This window comes from Buceros rhinoceros, unplaced genomic scaffold (genome assembly GCF_000710305.1).
Source record: "Buceros rhinoceros silvestris isolate BGI_N320 unplaced genomic scaffold, ASM71030v1 scaffold2782, whole genome shotgun sequence".
Classification (NCBI taxonomy): Eukaryota; Metazoa; Chordata; class Aves; order Bucerotiformes; family Bucerotidae; genus Buceros; species Buceros rhinoceros.
The window spans coordinates 1-17,198 of record NW_010400456.1 but is presented as its reverse complement, the minus strand read 5'-3'; the positions used below and the strand labels follow the sequence as shown (position 1 = coordinate 17,198).

General features: G+C 37.6%; 2 protein-coding genes across 2 annotated transcripts; one reads left to right on the top strand and one right to left on the bottom strand.

Moving 5' to 3' along the window:
- Positions 1-826: 826 nt before the first annotated feature.
- N6AMT1 (N-6 adenine-specific DNA methyltransferase 1 (putative)) lies at positions 827-4,375 on the top strand (the record flags this gene model as incomplete). Its single annotated transcript, XM_010131847.1, has 5 exons — positions 827-966; positions 1,580-1,670; positions 2,564-2,647; positions 3,304-3,445; positions 4,232-4,375. Coding segments are annotated over 5 exons (564 nt in total), but the record flags the coding sequence as incomplete, so codon positions are not given.
- A 2,815-nt stretch (positions 4,376-7,190) lies between these two features.
- On the bottom strand, positions 7,191-15,959 carry LOC104488721 (E3 ubiquitin-protein ligase listerin; the record flags this gene model as incomplete). Its single annotated transcript, XM_010131846.1, has 10 exons — positions 7,191-7,642; positions 8,181-8,348; positions 8,865-9,059; positions 9,565-9,785; positions 10,863-11,034; positions 11,482-11,668; positions 12,551-12,625; positions 13,524-13,761; positions 14,050-14,263; positions 15,815-15,959. Coding segments are annotated over 10 exons (1,678 nt in total), but the record flags the coding sequence as incomplete, so codon positions are not given.
- Between the last annotated feature and the right edge of the window lie 1,239 nt (positions 15,960-17,198).

Genomic DNA, 17,198 nt, shown 5'->3' with positions numbered 1-17,198 from the left:
CGCGGGTCCGCTGGCGGCTCTGCGAGGGACCCTTTTACCAGGGAATGTATGATAGGATGAGGGCTAACGGTTTTAGGTGGAAAGAGTTAGATTAGATGTTAAATTCTTCACTGTGAGGGCAGCGAGGTGCTGGAACAAGTTTCCCAGAGAAGCTGGGGATGCTGCTCCCTGGAAGTGTTCAACAACAGCTTGGATGGGGCTTTGAGGAGCCCCGTCTAGTGTCCCTGCCCATGGCAGGGGGGTTGGAGCTAGATGATCTTTAAGTCCTATTCCACCCCAGACATTCCTGTGATAGATTGTACATGGCTCCCCTCAGGAAGCTGCAGGAGTTGCATAGCTGCCTGGGCCACTGCCCAGTGTCAGTGGCTGTCATCTCTGCAGCTGTCAACATAACTAGAAATGATAGACAAATTGTCCAAGGAGTTAATCTTATGAGTGATTATTTTGAAATTGCCCGTCACTGCTGTTTGAGTCCTGCTTTTGCTGTGTCGCTTCATTTTCATCTTCTGTAACTTCTGTTGGCAGTTCAATCTTGCAGCATTCAGTGTGTAACAAATGCTGTAGAAATGTAGCCTGTACTGCTGAGATTGTGAAGTTAATAGAAAGTTCAGTGTTAGGCATGGGCGGATCATAAAAGTGTTTCCCGAAGTGGCTTGTGATAACCAGGAGCTGTCTGTGTGGGTATGAGTAGACCTGGCAGCCTGTATGAACCAGCTGACGTACTGTGGGCTTTGAGGGCTGTGTGATCAGCAAGCATTTCAGTGTGCTTGGGAGAAGGGCAGCAGGTTTCATAACACTGTCTTGACTAATTCTCTGTCTGTTGCAGGTGCTCTTACATGTTACAAATAAAAGTCATCCCGAGTTTTCTCTCTTTAGAGTTGAGATCTGCCTTGAAATAGGATCTGGATCTGGTGTCGTTTCAACATTTCTAGCTTCTTCCATTATTGGATCCAGTGCACTGTACATGTAAGTAAATTAGCACTGAAAGTGTGGTGTGCAAGAATACTTTGTCCTCACACGTATACTTTTCATTTTCACATTTTAAATACTATTCTTTTCACAAAGAAATATTAGCTCCAATCTACAGATATGGAAATCAAAGCAGAGAAAGCCTAAACTATTTACTGCAGGTTCTGTAACAGTTGTGTGACTAGAATTTCATTTTCCTACTTCTTAGACAAATTGCTAAGCTTACCATGTGTCTCCTGGGTTGAGTCCTATATTTTAGCCACTGGCTAGTCTTACTAAGGTCTGATGACACAACATTAGTTACCTGGGTGTTGGCAGTAACTGAATTTTATTAAAGACTTGTATGCATCTATATTTACGCAGAGCGAGTGTGGAAATGGAAATGCTATTCTTGAGCTTTCAGACTCCTCAAACCGTTCAGTGTGGCGTTGGGGGGGATTCAGTTGCTGATACATTGTGTGTATTTTATTGGCTATTTTTTGCTAGATACTTGCGAAGTAAAGGATGTTGGAAAGGGTATTTTCATTGAGAGTACCTACATTAGGGTGGGGTTCACAGGGGTAAACGTTCCCGTATGGCAGCCAGTAACTCTGTAATATTTTGCTTTCAGATGTACAGATATCAACCCAATGGCAGCTTACTGTACAATGGAGACAGCTCTGCTTAATAATGTTCACCTTCAGCCAGTCATTACTGACTTGGTAAAATAGAAGTTTCAATAATATCTTCTTTATAGTTTTTGTAATTTTTAAAATATTTATTAGAGGTAATGAAAAGGAACCATGAAGTCTAGAACAAACATTCTCTTCATACACACAGATTTAAAAAAAGAAAACCACAAAATGCCTATTGAAAGGAAAGACCAAACTATTCAAGCTCTACCAATCAAATTTAAGCTTTGAAAATTCTTTGAATTAATTTAAAAAATAAATTAAGTGGATATCATTTGGAAGATGCTGCACAATGAACTCTGCAGCGACCTGACATTGTCATAGCCCTTCCTCTACGTGCTATGCAGTTCTTGGTTCTCAGCTCATTCTAATTTAAATAGGAATTGTGTATGTTGTTAGCTTTTTCTCCATATCAAGTTTTGTAAGAAACAAAAAGTAAGTTTCTCATCTCTTTAGCAAGATCTTTGTTTAAAATACCCTGAATATCTATGTTCATAACAGATGCTGAAGATAGGCAACAATAAACGGATGAACAACTGGTCATACTCGATAACTGAACTGCAGTTGTCACAGATTGGTTATTTTGGGTAACAAGCATTAACTGAGGGTAAATTCAACATTCAGTTATATCTAACTTAAATTCTGAACTAAGTAAGAATAATAAAGTACTGCCTTTGTGTCCATATATGCGTCTCTTGCTCTTTTACATCCCATACATAACATTGTCTTAAAACTACTGAAATTGTTCTGTTATGCATGGGTACCTCTTCTTGACGCTTCTTTTGCACACAGAAAGTCAAGTTTGTGTTCCTGAGCCAGGCTGAAGCACTCAAAATATTCAGCACTATGTAACCGTAATTTTATAAAATGTTTGCATTCTTTGTTTCAAAAAACCCCAAAAGAATCATCAACTTCTTCTATAGGTCAAAGGTCTGTCTCCGAGATTAAATGGGAAGGTTGATCTACTGCTATTCAATCCACCATACGTGGTAACACCTTCGGAAGAGGTAGGAAAATTTGAGATGCACAATAAAAATGGTATTTCTACTATTTCAGAGGAGAGATGGTAAATCATATGAGCTCTGGTATGCAAACTGCAGGGTTTTTTAAATAGTACAGGATGCTGCAGGACCAGCATTGTTCTAATGAAAACAGCACTCGTTACTAGGGTTGCTTAAAGAACACATAGGAATAAGGATTGTTAGCTGCTGCTTCTCAATACCTGCATTCTGCAGTAAGAATAAACCACGTAATACTTCCGTTAGACATGCTAAGCTAGTCTTTTAGAAGACTTTCAATGGAAAATGCATTTGTTTCCTGCAAAATAAAGATACTCTGCTTCTGCAAGTTCCTACTTTCAGAATTTGACCCATGAAAACCTAAAGAGTTTTCTGGCCACCTTCCACTTGGCAAACAAGCTCATAAAACATTCCAAGAAAATACATATAAAGCTTATGACAAAATGTAGCCCTTTTAATTCAGTTTAGAGCTCGAAACAGAAGTAGTAAGCTCATCATGTAGGAAGTATTCTTCATGTAATTTTGTTGCCTAAACTGATCTGCTGAATCAACGTCGTCAGACATCTATGGTGATGTTTCTTATAATTACCACTGACAATCCCATCATCGTGTATTATGACAATCTTTGTTTTCATTCTTCCTAGGTGGAAAGCCATGGAATAGAGGCATCCTGGGCTGGTGGCAAAATGGGCAGAGAAGTAATGGATAGAGTTTTTCCATTAGTACCAGACCTCCTTTCACCAGGAGGGTTATTCTACTTGGTCACAATTAAAGAAAATAATCCAGGTGATCACTTTCCTTGGACCCTTAAATGTGCCAAACCAGATTTAACTTTGTATTTATCAAAATCCTGATCATGGCAATGTTTTCTAGGTTACCAGACTTCAGTAAAGTAGTACTTAACTACTAACTTATGGTGATAGCAACTAATGAAAGATTGATAGCATGTATTGAAATACATTGTTCTAGGTCTTTATGTAGAAATGCTGTAGATAACTAGAATGTACAGGCTTTGTACAAACCATGGCATCTCTGGACTCTTGTGCTTCTGATCTTTCAGGTTTGTGTGGGTGTCTAATCTACAGAGAGACTTCTACATACCCGGATGGAACTTACAAAAGCAAAGCAAGCCTTTAGTTAGAAACATGATGTCTTTCATTTTGACATGCGTAGAGAAAAGATTTGGCCTTGTTCCTTCTGATGTAATGCTTAATGGCTATACATTATCAAGTAGTTTCAAGAAGAAAGATTATTCTTTCACACCTGATGGATTAGGCAGCTTGTGGGAGAAGGTGCCACCAATTTCAGTTTCTCATGCAAGTTAGCTTCATAACTGAATTGTTCATTGCTACTAATAATAACAAAATACAGAACTTCAGTTAGTAAATGGGAAACTTTATTTGTTCTTGGTGAAAGACTACTTTGCTTTTTAGATTATTGTCTGAAAGAGGAACAGGATGCAGTTTATAACCTTTGCTTTACAGCTTATGTTTAGTAGATACTTCAGCGCTGACTCTTACAGCCGAATTCTACATCAACTCAGTTGTAACACTGCACTTTTCTCAATTACAGATGAAATTCTGGAAACAATGAAGAAATGTGGCTTAGAAGGCACAAGAGTACTTTCCAGGCAAGCAGGACAAGAGATGCTAACTATCCTAAAATTTAGGAAGTCTTGATAACTGCTCCTAACCTTCCAGATACCAGGCATGCAGACAGTTGAAGAGAGTCCTGAAGCTGTCAATTTTTAAGCCAAGATTTTCACCCTCTTAAGGTGTGTCCTCACTTCCTGATGATGCTAGTGAAACCGATCAAGACTCTCTATTTTTATTCTGGATGTTCACCAGGTGTTTTATCTGCTGTCAGAGGTACAGTCTTCCTCTGGCTTTCTGCAGGACAATGGGGGAAACTGAAATACTCTACCCTGCTGCATTTGCACTTAAGTTCTAAAGACTTTCCCCCCTATAAACAGGTATTTATGTATTTGTCATTGTGGCTTATTAAAATAATGTACTTGATATAATTATTCCTGTTCTAAAAGCTAGGCTATGCCTATGCTGGGTTTAAATGAATACTGGGAATTGCTGTTACTCATTTTGATGTATCAGGTGCTTTTAAGGTCTAAGGGAAAACTATTGAGTTTGTTTCTGTTGCAAGGAAGCAAGTGTACTTTTGAACAGAAAAGATGCAGTAAGTCTCAAGAGCTGGGACAAGGCAAGCTATTACTCTTCTGAAGTCTTCTGGGCAATATTGTGGTGACTGCTCCCTTTTATGCTACCTTACAACAGAGGTACTTAATATGAAGTACTGTACATTAGAGTAAGTGTTCTCATCCATGAAAAAGTACTGGGGGAGAGGGAAACATAAGATTCTATTAAAAAGGCTATTTACAGGGTAGCTGAAAACAGTGACTCTAAGTAGGGAAGTGGAATAAGTCTTCCCTCAAAATAGCTATAAAAAATAGGAAGCTCTTTCCTGCCCACCAGACCCTGATGAAGAGCTTTCCTTGTCAGCCTCCTCTCTGTCCCAGGGCCCACAGTATTTTCTAACACAGTGCTGTCCCAGCAGCATTATGCCTTGTGTGCTGTGTGGTGGGCACAGTCCTGGGAGCAAGAGGTTTTGCTCACATGCCCTGGTTTGAGTTAGAACTAATTCTGTTGTCCATCAGAACAGAGCTCATTCGCTTTCCAGCTCAGACTCTAAGTACGGCACTTTCTGAAGTTAACGGCAGGTTTGTGCAGACAGCGTCTGCTTCTAGCAGTGATAACACTGGGTGTTTGCAGTCACTACCAGGGACTGGGGTGCAGAAAGGATCTCGCTGATGCCTGCTCCTGTGCAGACCAAGGTCACTGCTAAATCCTGTGTGCCACCTTGGGGGTGCAGTGAGTGAGAGGCTGCAGCTGCGGGGAGGAGCGGACAGGACAGGTCACCCTAAACTGGCCAGGGAGGTGTTACATCCCATAGACGTCATATTTGGTATAAAGCTGAGGGTCTTGTACTTTCTTGCCTTCCTCTTCAAGGGCCAGTGTTGTAGAGGGACTCTGTCCATTCTGCCTTCAATCCTAGGCTGAATCCAGCTGCTGAATCTCGTTCCCAGCTGCTGCTGAGCCCAGCCTGGGCCTTCCCCACACCATCAGTGGTGACAGTGACATCGTTGCCATCAGAGGGGGTTGGGTTTGGTATTGGTTTTGTATATATTTGTATATATTTCATTTTATTCTTATTCTCATTAAAGCAGTTTTAGTTTTCTTTTCCAATCTGTAAGTCTCTCTCCCTTATTCCCTTTCTCTTCCCCTTTGGGGAGGCATAAGGGGTGGTTAATAGAGAGCATCTGTCATTCATCTGGTGGCCAGCTCAGCCCTAACACTTGACAACATGCAACACAAAGGTAGAGACAGTCTAGTATGCAACACCACTTGTGGTGTCTGGAAGAATGCTTTCAAAGAAACTGACTTGAGGGCTTGTGTCAACTGGTGTTATGGTAAAAGAGTGAGCTAAAAGTTTACAGGGACTAAGGTCACAAGGATTTTTTGGTAGGTTGCTGAGGCACTGAAAAGATTATTCTGTTTAAGACTTCAGCTTGCTCCTTAATCTGTGTTTTCAGTTGGGCCTTTTCAATACCAGTTTTAAATCCTTTCCATTCTTTCTGTCTCAAAAAAATGACAAGAAATTTATCCTCTGGAAGCCCAGTGTTACTTGTTAAAAATGTAGACTTAAGTTGTCAACAACTAAAAATAATTTCTAGAGCTGTCACCTCAAAAGGTACCAACGCTGAGAAAACGTAACAGAATCTAAAGAAACCCAAGCTGGTGAGGTACAGCCAATTGAGTACGATATAAACTCAGCATCTGAAAATTTATACTATCAATTTCTAAAAGTGAAATTTTAGGAAGAGACATAGGAAGAGAGAGCAATCCAGAGACTGCAGAGATTGACAAAATTCATTTGTCCCCCTCTTTTATTGACTCTTCAAAGAAATCCACCACAAATAACATCCAAGTTAGAATTTATCAGTCTGCTAATGCTGTTAAAAAAAAAGAAATAAAAAAAAAGTGTAGTTGAAGATAATATTAACTTCTAATATGCCTGTCACGTTCACTTCAAGTCCCTATTATGGGACAGTGGAAGTACAGTGTACATTCAGTTCAGCTAATTTTTGAAAACAAGAATTGATCAGTGTGTGTGCCTTCTCTTTAAAAGCCAATCGGCAGTAAACAGGCACTGGTTTTCATTGTCATGTGGAAATGATTGTACTCTCTGTACTTACTTCAGTTTCCGAGTTTTCATGTTTTTAGGGTGCTGGATGACTTGAGAGTTTTTGGGAAAAAGAGACTGTTAAAGGAGAGAGCTCAGTTCATAAACATGTTAATTTAGAGCACGCTATGTTTAAATTTTATGCTTTAACAGAAGGTTTTTACCCTAGTTCCATGCCTTAATGTCCAAGAGCGACAACAGTCTTTTTGTTCCCATGAGAGGAACTGTTACGAATGCGCTACAATCGAAAATCAAGTCTTTATACCACCTACGCTAAATTCACCTGTTATATTAAGAGGCATGATCTGAGTTAAGTGCATAAGATCATGTTAGAATACAGCTAAAATAAGAGGTTTTAATCAACTATGCTGTGGCTGAAACACCACTTCTCAGACATAACTCTGCATTATTTCTCAATTTTTAATATATCTCAGTATCTTTAAAATATACAAATTAAAATAAATTATTCTTATATATTCCCTTATATCAAAGAATCTTCAGACTTACAAAAAAACAGTCCAAAGGTAAATATGTGTCATAACCCACTAGTTAAGAATTTAAAGTAACTGACATTATTTCCAAGTAGTTAGCTTATTTCCACGTACAGTTTATTGCCTCCTCTTCATTTATTATTTAGCTCACAGAAAAAAGAATGAACGTTTTATTTCAGAAGAATGTCTCTCGACAGAGTGGACAAGTGGATTTGTTGCTGGATGTGAACCATTTGTACTGAAAGAGAAATACAACTGTTTAATATATGAATGCAAGGTGAATATCAGAAATGCTGGTTTATCACCAGTAATAACCATTATTTGACAACAAATATCAAAACATTAACTATATTAAAAAAACAACACAAAACAGTAAAAAACTCCCTTTCTACCCATGTATGTGTGCATGTGTGTATATGTACACACACATGTAATTTGTATGTGTATATACACATATCACACACACAAAATACTAAAGTTTTATTCAGAAAAACCTGACAAAGGAATTCTTATGCCATCTCATTTTAGATTAAAAAGATAGCATTTTTAAAACAGCAATAATTCCTCCACTGAATGGCCATACAGAATGCCAACCTGTTCCAGAATACCAATGCCTGCGATGACTTGGATATAGTTAAATGTTAATTATCCAGATCAGCATGGTTTACTGAAGAGCATGCTGCCTAAATTTAATTTCTATTCCCACGTCTGAGCTGATAACAAGATGCTGTTGCTACACTCCATGTAGATGTAAAAGATTTAGTCCAGGTACTTACCAAGCAAGCTGAATGAAACTTTTTCTTGCATGTTCTGCAAGCTTTTTTGGGAAGAGAATAGTTGGAACCATGAATGACTGAAAAACAGATCATGCAATCTTCAACGCCCTCAAAACGTTTATCCACATTATTTTTCCACAAAGATAAGCCTTCCATAATACTTCCATTCTAACAGAGGGAAAAGAGCTGTTAACACTGTAGAATTCATTCAGAATATTCTTACTGTTATTCACAAGCACATGAAGGAAACAAAGCCTGAAGGCTTTATAATCTGAAACTTTATGCAATATATGCAGTAAATAATTTATAAAGGAAACACATGAATACGGAAGATAGTCTAATCTATAGAAATGCAAGCATTCATAACAATGAAAAAAATGCACTTGGGAGCACTTAAAAGGGGATTTTTGAATTTTCAGTCACTGATTTTGGTCTAACCACAGATGATACAACTTTAACAACCACCAATCTAAAGTTTTTAGATTTATTAGGCTGATAATTTTACCTCTCTGTTTCAGCAGCTGAAGAAAAGCAGACGGTAAGAGTGGCCAATTCTATGAAGTCCTGTGAGATCTATTGCTAAGATCCACTATACAGATCTAAAGAGTATCACTTTACTAGGAATATTTTTGTATTATCAGGACTCATTAAGGTTTCGAAACTAGGGGCTTTCTCTGAACTCACCTGATGTGTAAGATACGTGCTTAACTGTAGCATCCAATTGCGCCATTGCTGAACAGCCACACCAACCCTCTTTCCACTCTCAACTGTTATGGATCCCAGTGGGTAATTTGATGGAAGCTGTATTATTAGTTCAATAAATATATCATCAACTGAATAGGTAGCAATGACTTCACGTGCTGCAGACCGAGCTTTTACCTATTAAAAAAAATGCACATATTAAAAAAACTCCACAGAGAGATACGCACCATCTCTAGTATTTTTTACACATATATACAAAAACCATAAATACTTTACCACACATATTAATTTTCTCATTAATTACTTTTCTCAAAGAAAATAAAAATCCATTCATATCTTGGCAAACCAGAAAGAAATTACCAGCTATTTTTCAATCTACTGATTGATAATATTTTTTATAAACCAAAGAGAAGTGTTTTGATAGCATTACCTTCCATTTATCTCCTCAACTTCTCCAACATCATAAACCCCATTCTTTCTGTTTTCTTTCCAAACAGAGTATTAATAAACACCAACTTAATATATCAATATCAAGCCAAATTATGTTTTCATCACAACATCAACAACAAAAATGCCGCCATACAAAACACCGCACTACAGTCTGGTTCTGAGGAGTAACGTTTCTTTTTCTGTTTGCAAAAAGCTGAAGTAAATAAAAAAAAGGACAAAAAGTCTTACTAACCGTCATGCCGTTAAATAACTGTGTGCTAGTCTGAACAGAAGATATTTCCTGTGAAGAAAGCACGCTGCTGACATACTTGCTTGTGAATTTATCTACAACACTGAAGACACGTTTCTCACAGCTATTCCACCAAAGCCTGACCATGGCGGGCAGGTCTTTCAGTGTTATATGGTACACAGAGCAGGCCAAGTGCGGAATCTGGGATGACAGGGCTCCTGTCCCTGAGAGGGAGAGAAAGGCTGTTGAAATACTCTGACACATCAGTCACAAATGTTGGTTCCTCCACACCACATACCAAAATTCTGATACCAACACGACCGTGTTAACTGGAATTTCCTGTACCTGCTCCTTCCCTATTTGCTACTCGAAGTGCTTGTTTGACTCTGCCTTTCTCCACCCGTCTGATTTCTCTGTTTCTTAGGCTAACACTTCACAACTGGAATTAGCCTTCTAATTTAGAGATGAACTACCAGAAATCAAGAATACTTTCATATTCTAGAAATGACAAAATGCTCACTCTGAAGTGACCAACCAGTAAGATGTTTGGAGCATGTTTGAGGTTTGCAGTGTTCTATAGGAAGAGATAAGGGAAATCTCTCTCTTAGGATGTCATGTTATTAATTCTTTCTTATTGTCAACCAGATAAAGTGTTCTGTAACATACAAGCAAAAAATTAAGAAATGTAAACTCAGTAACTTTGCTTACATATATACAGGTACCTAAAATAACAATCTCAACTAAGTAACTTCAAAAATAATTATCTTTTTCATACCTCTCAGCTAAAAAATACAGTGTATCTTCTCTCATTATGGTTGATTAACTCGTGGTCCTCTGAACAGCATGACAAAATCACACAATTTAACATCTCAAATATTTAAAAAAACTTTAATTTGCTTTTATATATTTATTAAAATAGAAAAAAATCCATTTAACATAAAAAAAATCTAGAAAAAAAATGAAGTCCCAGAAGAGATCACGCATTTTTAGTATTTTGGAATCTTTGCATACATTCAGGATCCAGATAGTAGCAATGTATTACTCCTGCCCTCCTGCACTTCCTTGTTGTTTTGTTTTGGTAGGATTTTTTTATTTTTCTGATAAACATTTCAACTTTGCTTAAGCTTCAAATGGGAAGCTAAAAATCTTAGCCAAAGATTTTTAAACTCATGTATGTATTTGCCTGTGTATCTATTTATATAGGTAAGATTTTCTAAGTACGTATTTTTAAGCAGGAAAGCATATTTAATCTTCAGCAATATCGAAACTCTCTCAAGCACATAAATAAAATTTTTACTAACCTTTAACATCTAAATGAAGCTCTTCGGTAAAGAAGGTTTTTGTGTCCTTAGTTGGAACTTCTGAAGTTGGCCCAGAAAAGACAGGGTTTTCAGGCATAAGCCTGAACAAGTGATAAAGCAGTTTATTCAAGCTTTTAGTTCTTCTAAGGTATTGTGAGTAGAGAACTCGCAGCTGATAGTGTTAAAAAAACAAAAACAAACTTTAAAATACAGATGAGACTAAATAAATATAGCTTATTTTGTAAATAATACAAATATGTTTTTGTAGCAAGGCATAGCAGGACTGTGATTCAGCACAAGTGTTTAGAAGAATGATTTACTTCTTTACACTGTTTGAATGTTAAGATCATAAAATGTAGCAAGCTTGTTTGAAAATGCCAGAAAGAATCATCTGTTAATAAATCTTAATTCTTTATTACTCTAATATTCCCATCCTTAAACTATTGCAGTGCAGAAATCTAAGTCTATTGATGCTTTCAGAATTCCACTAATTCCACAAAAACAAAAGGTAGGAAGATACATAATTAAAAGAATTAAAAGGCTGGATGGAACTTCAAGATTCAAACCAAATAAGGATGTCAAGTAATTCAGGTAAAAGGAAAAGACTTGGAACATGTACCTGAGAAGAAGCTGCTTTGAAGAAAGCTAATGTTAACTTCCAAGTGAGGAGATATCCTAGAACAAGGCAGAACTCATCGCTCAGGGGCTGAATAACTGCAAATTCTCCAACTGGAATGCATTCCAGGATGTTTTCTAGCAAGAGTTCTTGAGTGGCCAGGAGAGACATAAGAGCCGCTGGAGGTGATCTGTGAAATAATGTTATCTGGCATAGTAAACTCAAATCTTGAGCAGAGAATTCACTGCATTTATATTGACAGCTTCCCTAGAAAAATGTAAGTAAAGCCAGGTATGTAGAACGTAAAAAAGAGGTCTTTTATTACAGGAAAATTTACTTTCAGATTCACGTATTAGTGCTAGATTTTTTTTTCCCCTGAAATGGGAAGCTAGTGTTTTTACTTCTTGCAAGACAAATATAAACCGGATGCTGACCACTTTATGTGAAAGTGGTCTATGGCCTGATTTAACCTACAGCAGGGACAGCTGGTTTGCTTGCTTGTTTCGTTTGTCAAGTCACATGAACAAATCAACAAAGGATCTCCTAATGACTGAGTGTGTTGGGTTTGGTCTTTCCAACTGGATTAAAAAGCCTCCTGCAGCTCTGTAGTAAGGGAAGGTATTAATCACTGGGCTGAAGTTAAAAAAAAAAACCAAACAAAACAAAGGAGTATCAGTTACTACATTCCTTCTTCAAACTGTTGACTTTATTGGATACAACATATATAAAATACCCAGGTTCAAGAAACTGTGCAGGTGGACACATCCTGAACACAGGAGTCCAGTAAAAAGTCTGTCAGGATTTTACAATATAGAGTACATATGTTATACTTACCCTAGTAGCTGTACCTAGAAAACAACTGCAAATACTGGTTTCCAGTTTTAGCACAAAGCAGACTTGACCAATTATACTGAATATTTTCAATAGCTATGACCTATTGTCATAGCCATGTCATTTTTTTCCTTTTAACATCTCCTGACAGACAAATACCCTGCTGCAAATCTCAACTCCTGTAAAACTTTTTAAAAATACAGAAAACAGTCACAGAAAAATGTGAGGAAAAATTACACACAATGCCAATTCCTCCTCTTCGTCACCATAAGATTTGAGATCTTCATCATCAAATTTAGGCAGTTCAGGCATTAATCTACAGAAATAGGGAAAGGAAATCAGATTTAATTTTTAGTATTTTAATATACGTGATGCATAGTTCTTTGCTCACCAGTGTCAGCATTAAAATAAGCAATAAAATAATGGCATTTATTCGTTAATAACAACACAGAATCTTTAAGACATGTTGCCACTGCAAATTTGGTTCCTGAACGACAGTAGCCAACATGCACGTAGCCTTGCTTGGTTCTTTTCCAGACCTTTTACACCTCCTGAGTCATGCTAAAATAAACTTCTCTCTCTCAGAATAAAGCTATTGCAACTTCATGCCTCTAAGTGAAAGATAATGGCAGCTTCTTATGCTTAAGCCATCTGCCTCACAGGCTGCATTTTGAGCAGTCAAATGCACATGCTGTTTTTCAAATTCTCTATTCTGTTGGTATTAGAGATATCCAAAAAGTTCACAAAAATACGACACATTTTTATTCACTTTCTTCATTTTCTTATCTACACCAGTGAAAATAAAAGGGACAGAACTATTTAATGATACCATCAGACCCAGATCAAACCTGCAATATTTCCATTTACATTTTAGTATGAGTATTAAAATGGGGACTAAAAATAAATAGCTTTATACTTATGATACTGATACCTATTTAACTATGGTTCAGAAAATAAAACCATACCTTCATGTACTGCAGTAAAACTCAGTATAACATTTTGAGTACTTTTACAATTAAATTTAACATTCATAGCTTTATATAATATTGTCCAATACAGAAGACAAATTGCCCACTTAAGGATTTCCTCTCATAATGGAATGTGACTTTGCTAAACACACTTATAAGTGCATGTTCTACAGCCCATTTGAAAAAAAAAAGGGGGGTGGGGTGGGGAGGTGCAGTGAGAAAAATGAGAAATTTGTTGATTCTTACTTATACAACATGTGGTAGACAGAAATCTGCACAGGTCTAGCTCGGAAAAGCAACAATGGAGATAACGTATTTAGTAGAGTCTGGAGCTTATCTGGAAGATTTGTTTTCTGGCCTGCAACAAACTTTGCTGGCAATTTATGGTTTAACAACTGGTCCTTCGAGATGTATGTTAGAGTTTCACCCAAAGATGTTAACACAGAGTTCTGAAAGGAGCCTTCAGATGCATTTTTGGTTTCCCCTATTTAAAATAAAGACAGACAAGCTGTGATACAGAAGGTAAGGAGGATATAATGAACAAGCATTACTAGAAACAACTCAGACTCGGCTTATTAGAATCCATCTAATCTTTAAAGTCACAATGTAAAGTGCAATTACTTTACTAATTAGCATGTAAGTGTTCAAAAAAGTGAGTTTTTATAAGCTGTGTTGATATAATACTCCTATACACTCAAAAATACAGCCTGTTGAGTTCTATTTTGGAATAGCCTGACAGGCACCACTGTTATTGTCCTTGCCATATACTTGCCTGCGACTTTCACCAACAAAGGTAACAGCAAATTGTGAACCCCTTCAGAAAAGAATTCTTTCCATTCACTGATCAAGTTCACGGGAAGGTTTCCAGTAGTTTCAGGAGTTGCAGCTTCAAAGTAAGCACTAATGGCAGATGCCAAGTCACAACTGACACAAGCAAAAATCTGCACAAGTGGGACGTGATAAAGCGAATAGTTTTCACTTGTTGTCTAGGAGGAAAAAACAAGAGGAAGATTTAACTTATTTTAAAGCAAATTTGTATCTGTTTCATATTCCCTGTCTATACCAGAAAGCATCGCTTTGAAGAAGTCTCAACTGAAAAAAACATTTTAAAACAATTTGGAGGAAAAAAAACATTTAAAAATATAATCCATATTTCAGTAAGAGTTGCTGAAAATTTATTTCCAAGTCTCATCAACATTTAGAATCCAGGATCACTTCCCTTATGCAACCTTCTTTATATTGAGTGACACAAACTGCCACCGAGTGGATTCTAACAGAAATGTACACAGCTGTAGCGTCTCTGGAGCGCTTGTGCAGCCAAGTGAGCCAAAAATCAATGTGAAGTGCTCTCACTTTTCTCTCCCAAACGTAAAAGCTGTACCAATACCATGCCTGTATTTCCGAATCACGTAAGGAAATCAGCAACACGCTATTGTACACCTAAGTAAGTGTTGAAGTGATCAGGAGAATATTGAGACAAAAAGAGAGAAAAGTAGAGAATGAAAGATTCTGTATCTTTATTTGATTAATACCGAAGTATTCATTCAGACTTGTTTTATACACATTAGAATACAACCTTGATGTTTCATGTGATCATTTAGATACTGAAACAAAGATACTGCTTTTCATTGAGTTAATTTTTATATGTCACGTCAGAATTAGGTCTTAAAGTAATATTATTTTTCAACAGCCACCTACAGCAGACACATTTCAAAATTATACTCCAATTACCAACGCCATCACTAAACACCATATTACTTCAAGGAGGAGGTAATTTCATCTTCATATACAAAAAGAAACGGGAGATGCAGTATGCTTGTACCTTTTGAGCCACACATGATCTTTGGCAAAATTCAATGAAACAGGATTCTGTGCAATTCTTTTGAACAATGTGTCAAATACTTGCTAAGCTGAGATAATTATGGCCCTGCCATATCCACAGAATAATCTGAAAAGGTAAGTACATCAAAACTGGAGATGCGACATTAGCACTCGTGGTAGGTAAAGTTTATTTTCTTGCTTCTGTCTTTCGATTGAGATGCTTTTTCAAATAAGTAAATCTTTGAAGTGGTGAGTACCCAGCTATTAATATTGATCATTACACTGAAGTACTAGAAAGCTAGCATACAAATTACACAAAACAAAGTTAAATTTGTTAAGTCCACTGTGTTCTAAAGTCTAAGTAAGAATCACTGGGGGCCCTCCGAGTTCCATTCCTCTGGGCAATCCTCATGCATCTTTGTTGCAAATTAATTGCTACATGGCATAGCTTCTACAGCCTTTTACTGTGTCATCCTGATGCCCAACTTTCTACCCTGTAAATAGATAGGTGAACTTCTAACATGCAACTTTCAAAGTTTTAGGATAAAATAGCAGTTAGACAGCACAGTAAGATTATAAAAATGTGGTTATTTTGTAGCCTATTGTTTCAATCCCCCACCCCACTGCCCTGAATCAGCCCTCTAGGTTCAGAGGGCATCAGGAGAATCCCATAGAAGCTGCAATGCAATTGTTAGTAATAGTCTCTGTTGCATTACCTCTAACCAAGCCAGCATGGAGCACATGATAAAGTCCCATTCACTATCAGCCAAAGGAGCCGTGGAATACTTCAGTAGCAAGGGAAGGTAACGGATCATCTCTATGTTGAAACCAAGCAACTCAGCACTTGTTTCTTTCAGATTGCTGTAATAAAAACACAACTAAAGCTTACATACTCCATGTTGTAGATACGAGTGCTTATATTCTTTCCTTCATTCCTCCTCTTAGGACAAATTAGGCTTGCACAAGGCTCTGCCCTAATGCTTTTGATACTCTGTCTTTCAAAGTCATAATACTACATTAGCTGCCAAGTCTATTTAAGTCAGTCAACACGTACAAAACAGACTATCAGAGCTCACTTGCATGTTACACAGATTCCTAAAACTGTACAATTTACACATTCGCTCAAGTAACATACCTACATAGACCATGAAATTTAGCAATTTTACTAAATCAATGCAAGAAAAATAATCAAAATTTAAGTTACTGATTTTAAAAATAAAATATAAGCCCTCAGGTTATATATAAGCCTTCAATACAAGACTTTGTTGCCTGAATTTTTCTTATTATACTCCAGACAAATGAACCTCAGTATATTTTCACTCCTTGCTGGAAGCTCTCCAAGTTATGTTTTCAGGTCCAGAATTTTAAAAACCAGACATCTAAGTTTGGTATCCAGGTTTTCTTTCTGCTTCCTAAATAAGCAATCACAATTTGGAACTGAATATCCAGCAACTACAAAAGTTGGTCAGTTCGGAATACGTTGAATATGTTGAAACCTAGGTGCATTAAAAAAGCTCCTAGTTTCCCAGTCTTCACCACTCAAGTAATTTTTCACAGAATCACAGAATTATTTGCTTGGAAGAGACCTTTCAGATCATGAGGCCAACTGTTCACCCTGCACTGCCAGGGTCCCTAAACCAAGTCCCTCAGCGCCACATCTACACGGCTTTTAAACACTTCCAGGGATGGGGACTCCAGCACCTCCCTGGGCAGCCTGTTCCAGTGCTGGACCACCCTTTCTGTAAAGAATTTTTTCCTAATATCCAACCTAAAACTGCCCTGGCACAACTTACGGCCATTTTCTCTCGTCCTGTCACTTCTCACATGGGACAAGAGACCAATCTCAACCTCTCTACAACCTCCCTTCAGCTAGTTGTAGAGAGCAATGAGGTCATCACTGAGTCTCCTTTTGTCCAGACCCTTCTGCCACTCCCCATAAGATGTGTGCTCTAGACCCTTCATCAGCTTCGCTGAACACGCTCCGGCATCTCAACGTCCTTCTTGTAGTGAGGCACCAAAACTCAACACAGTATTCAAGGTGCAGCCTCACTAATGCCAAATATAGCGGGACAATCACTTCCCTGCTCCTGCTGCCCACAC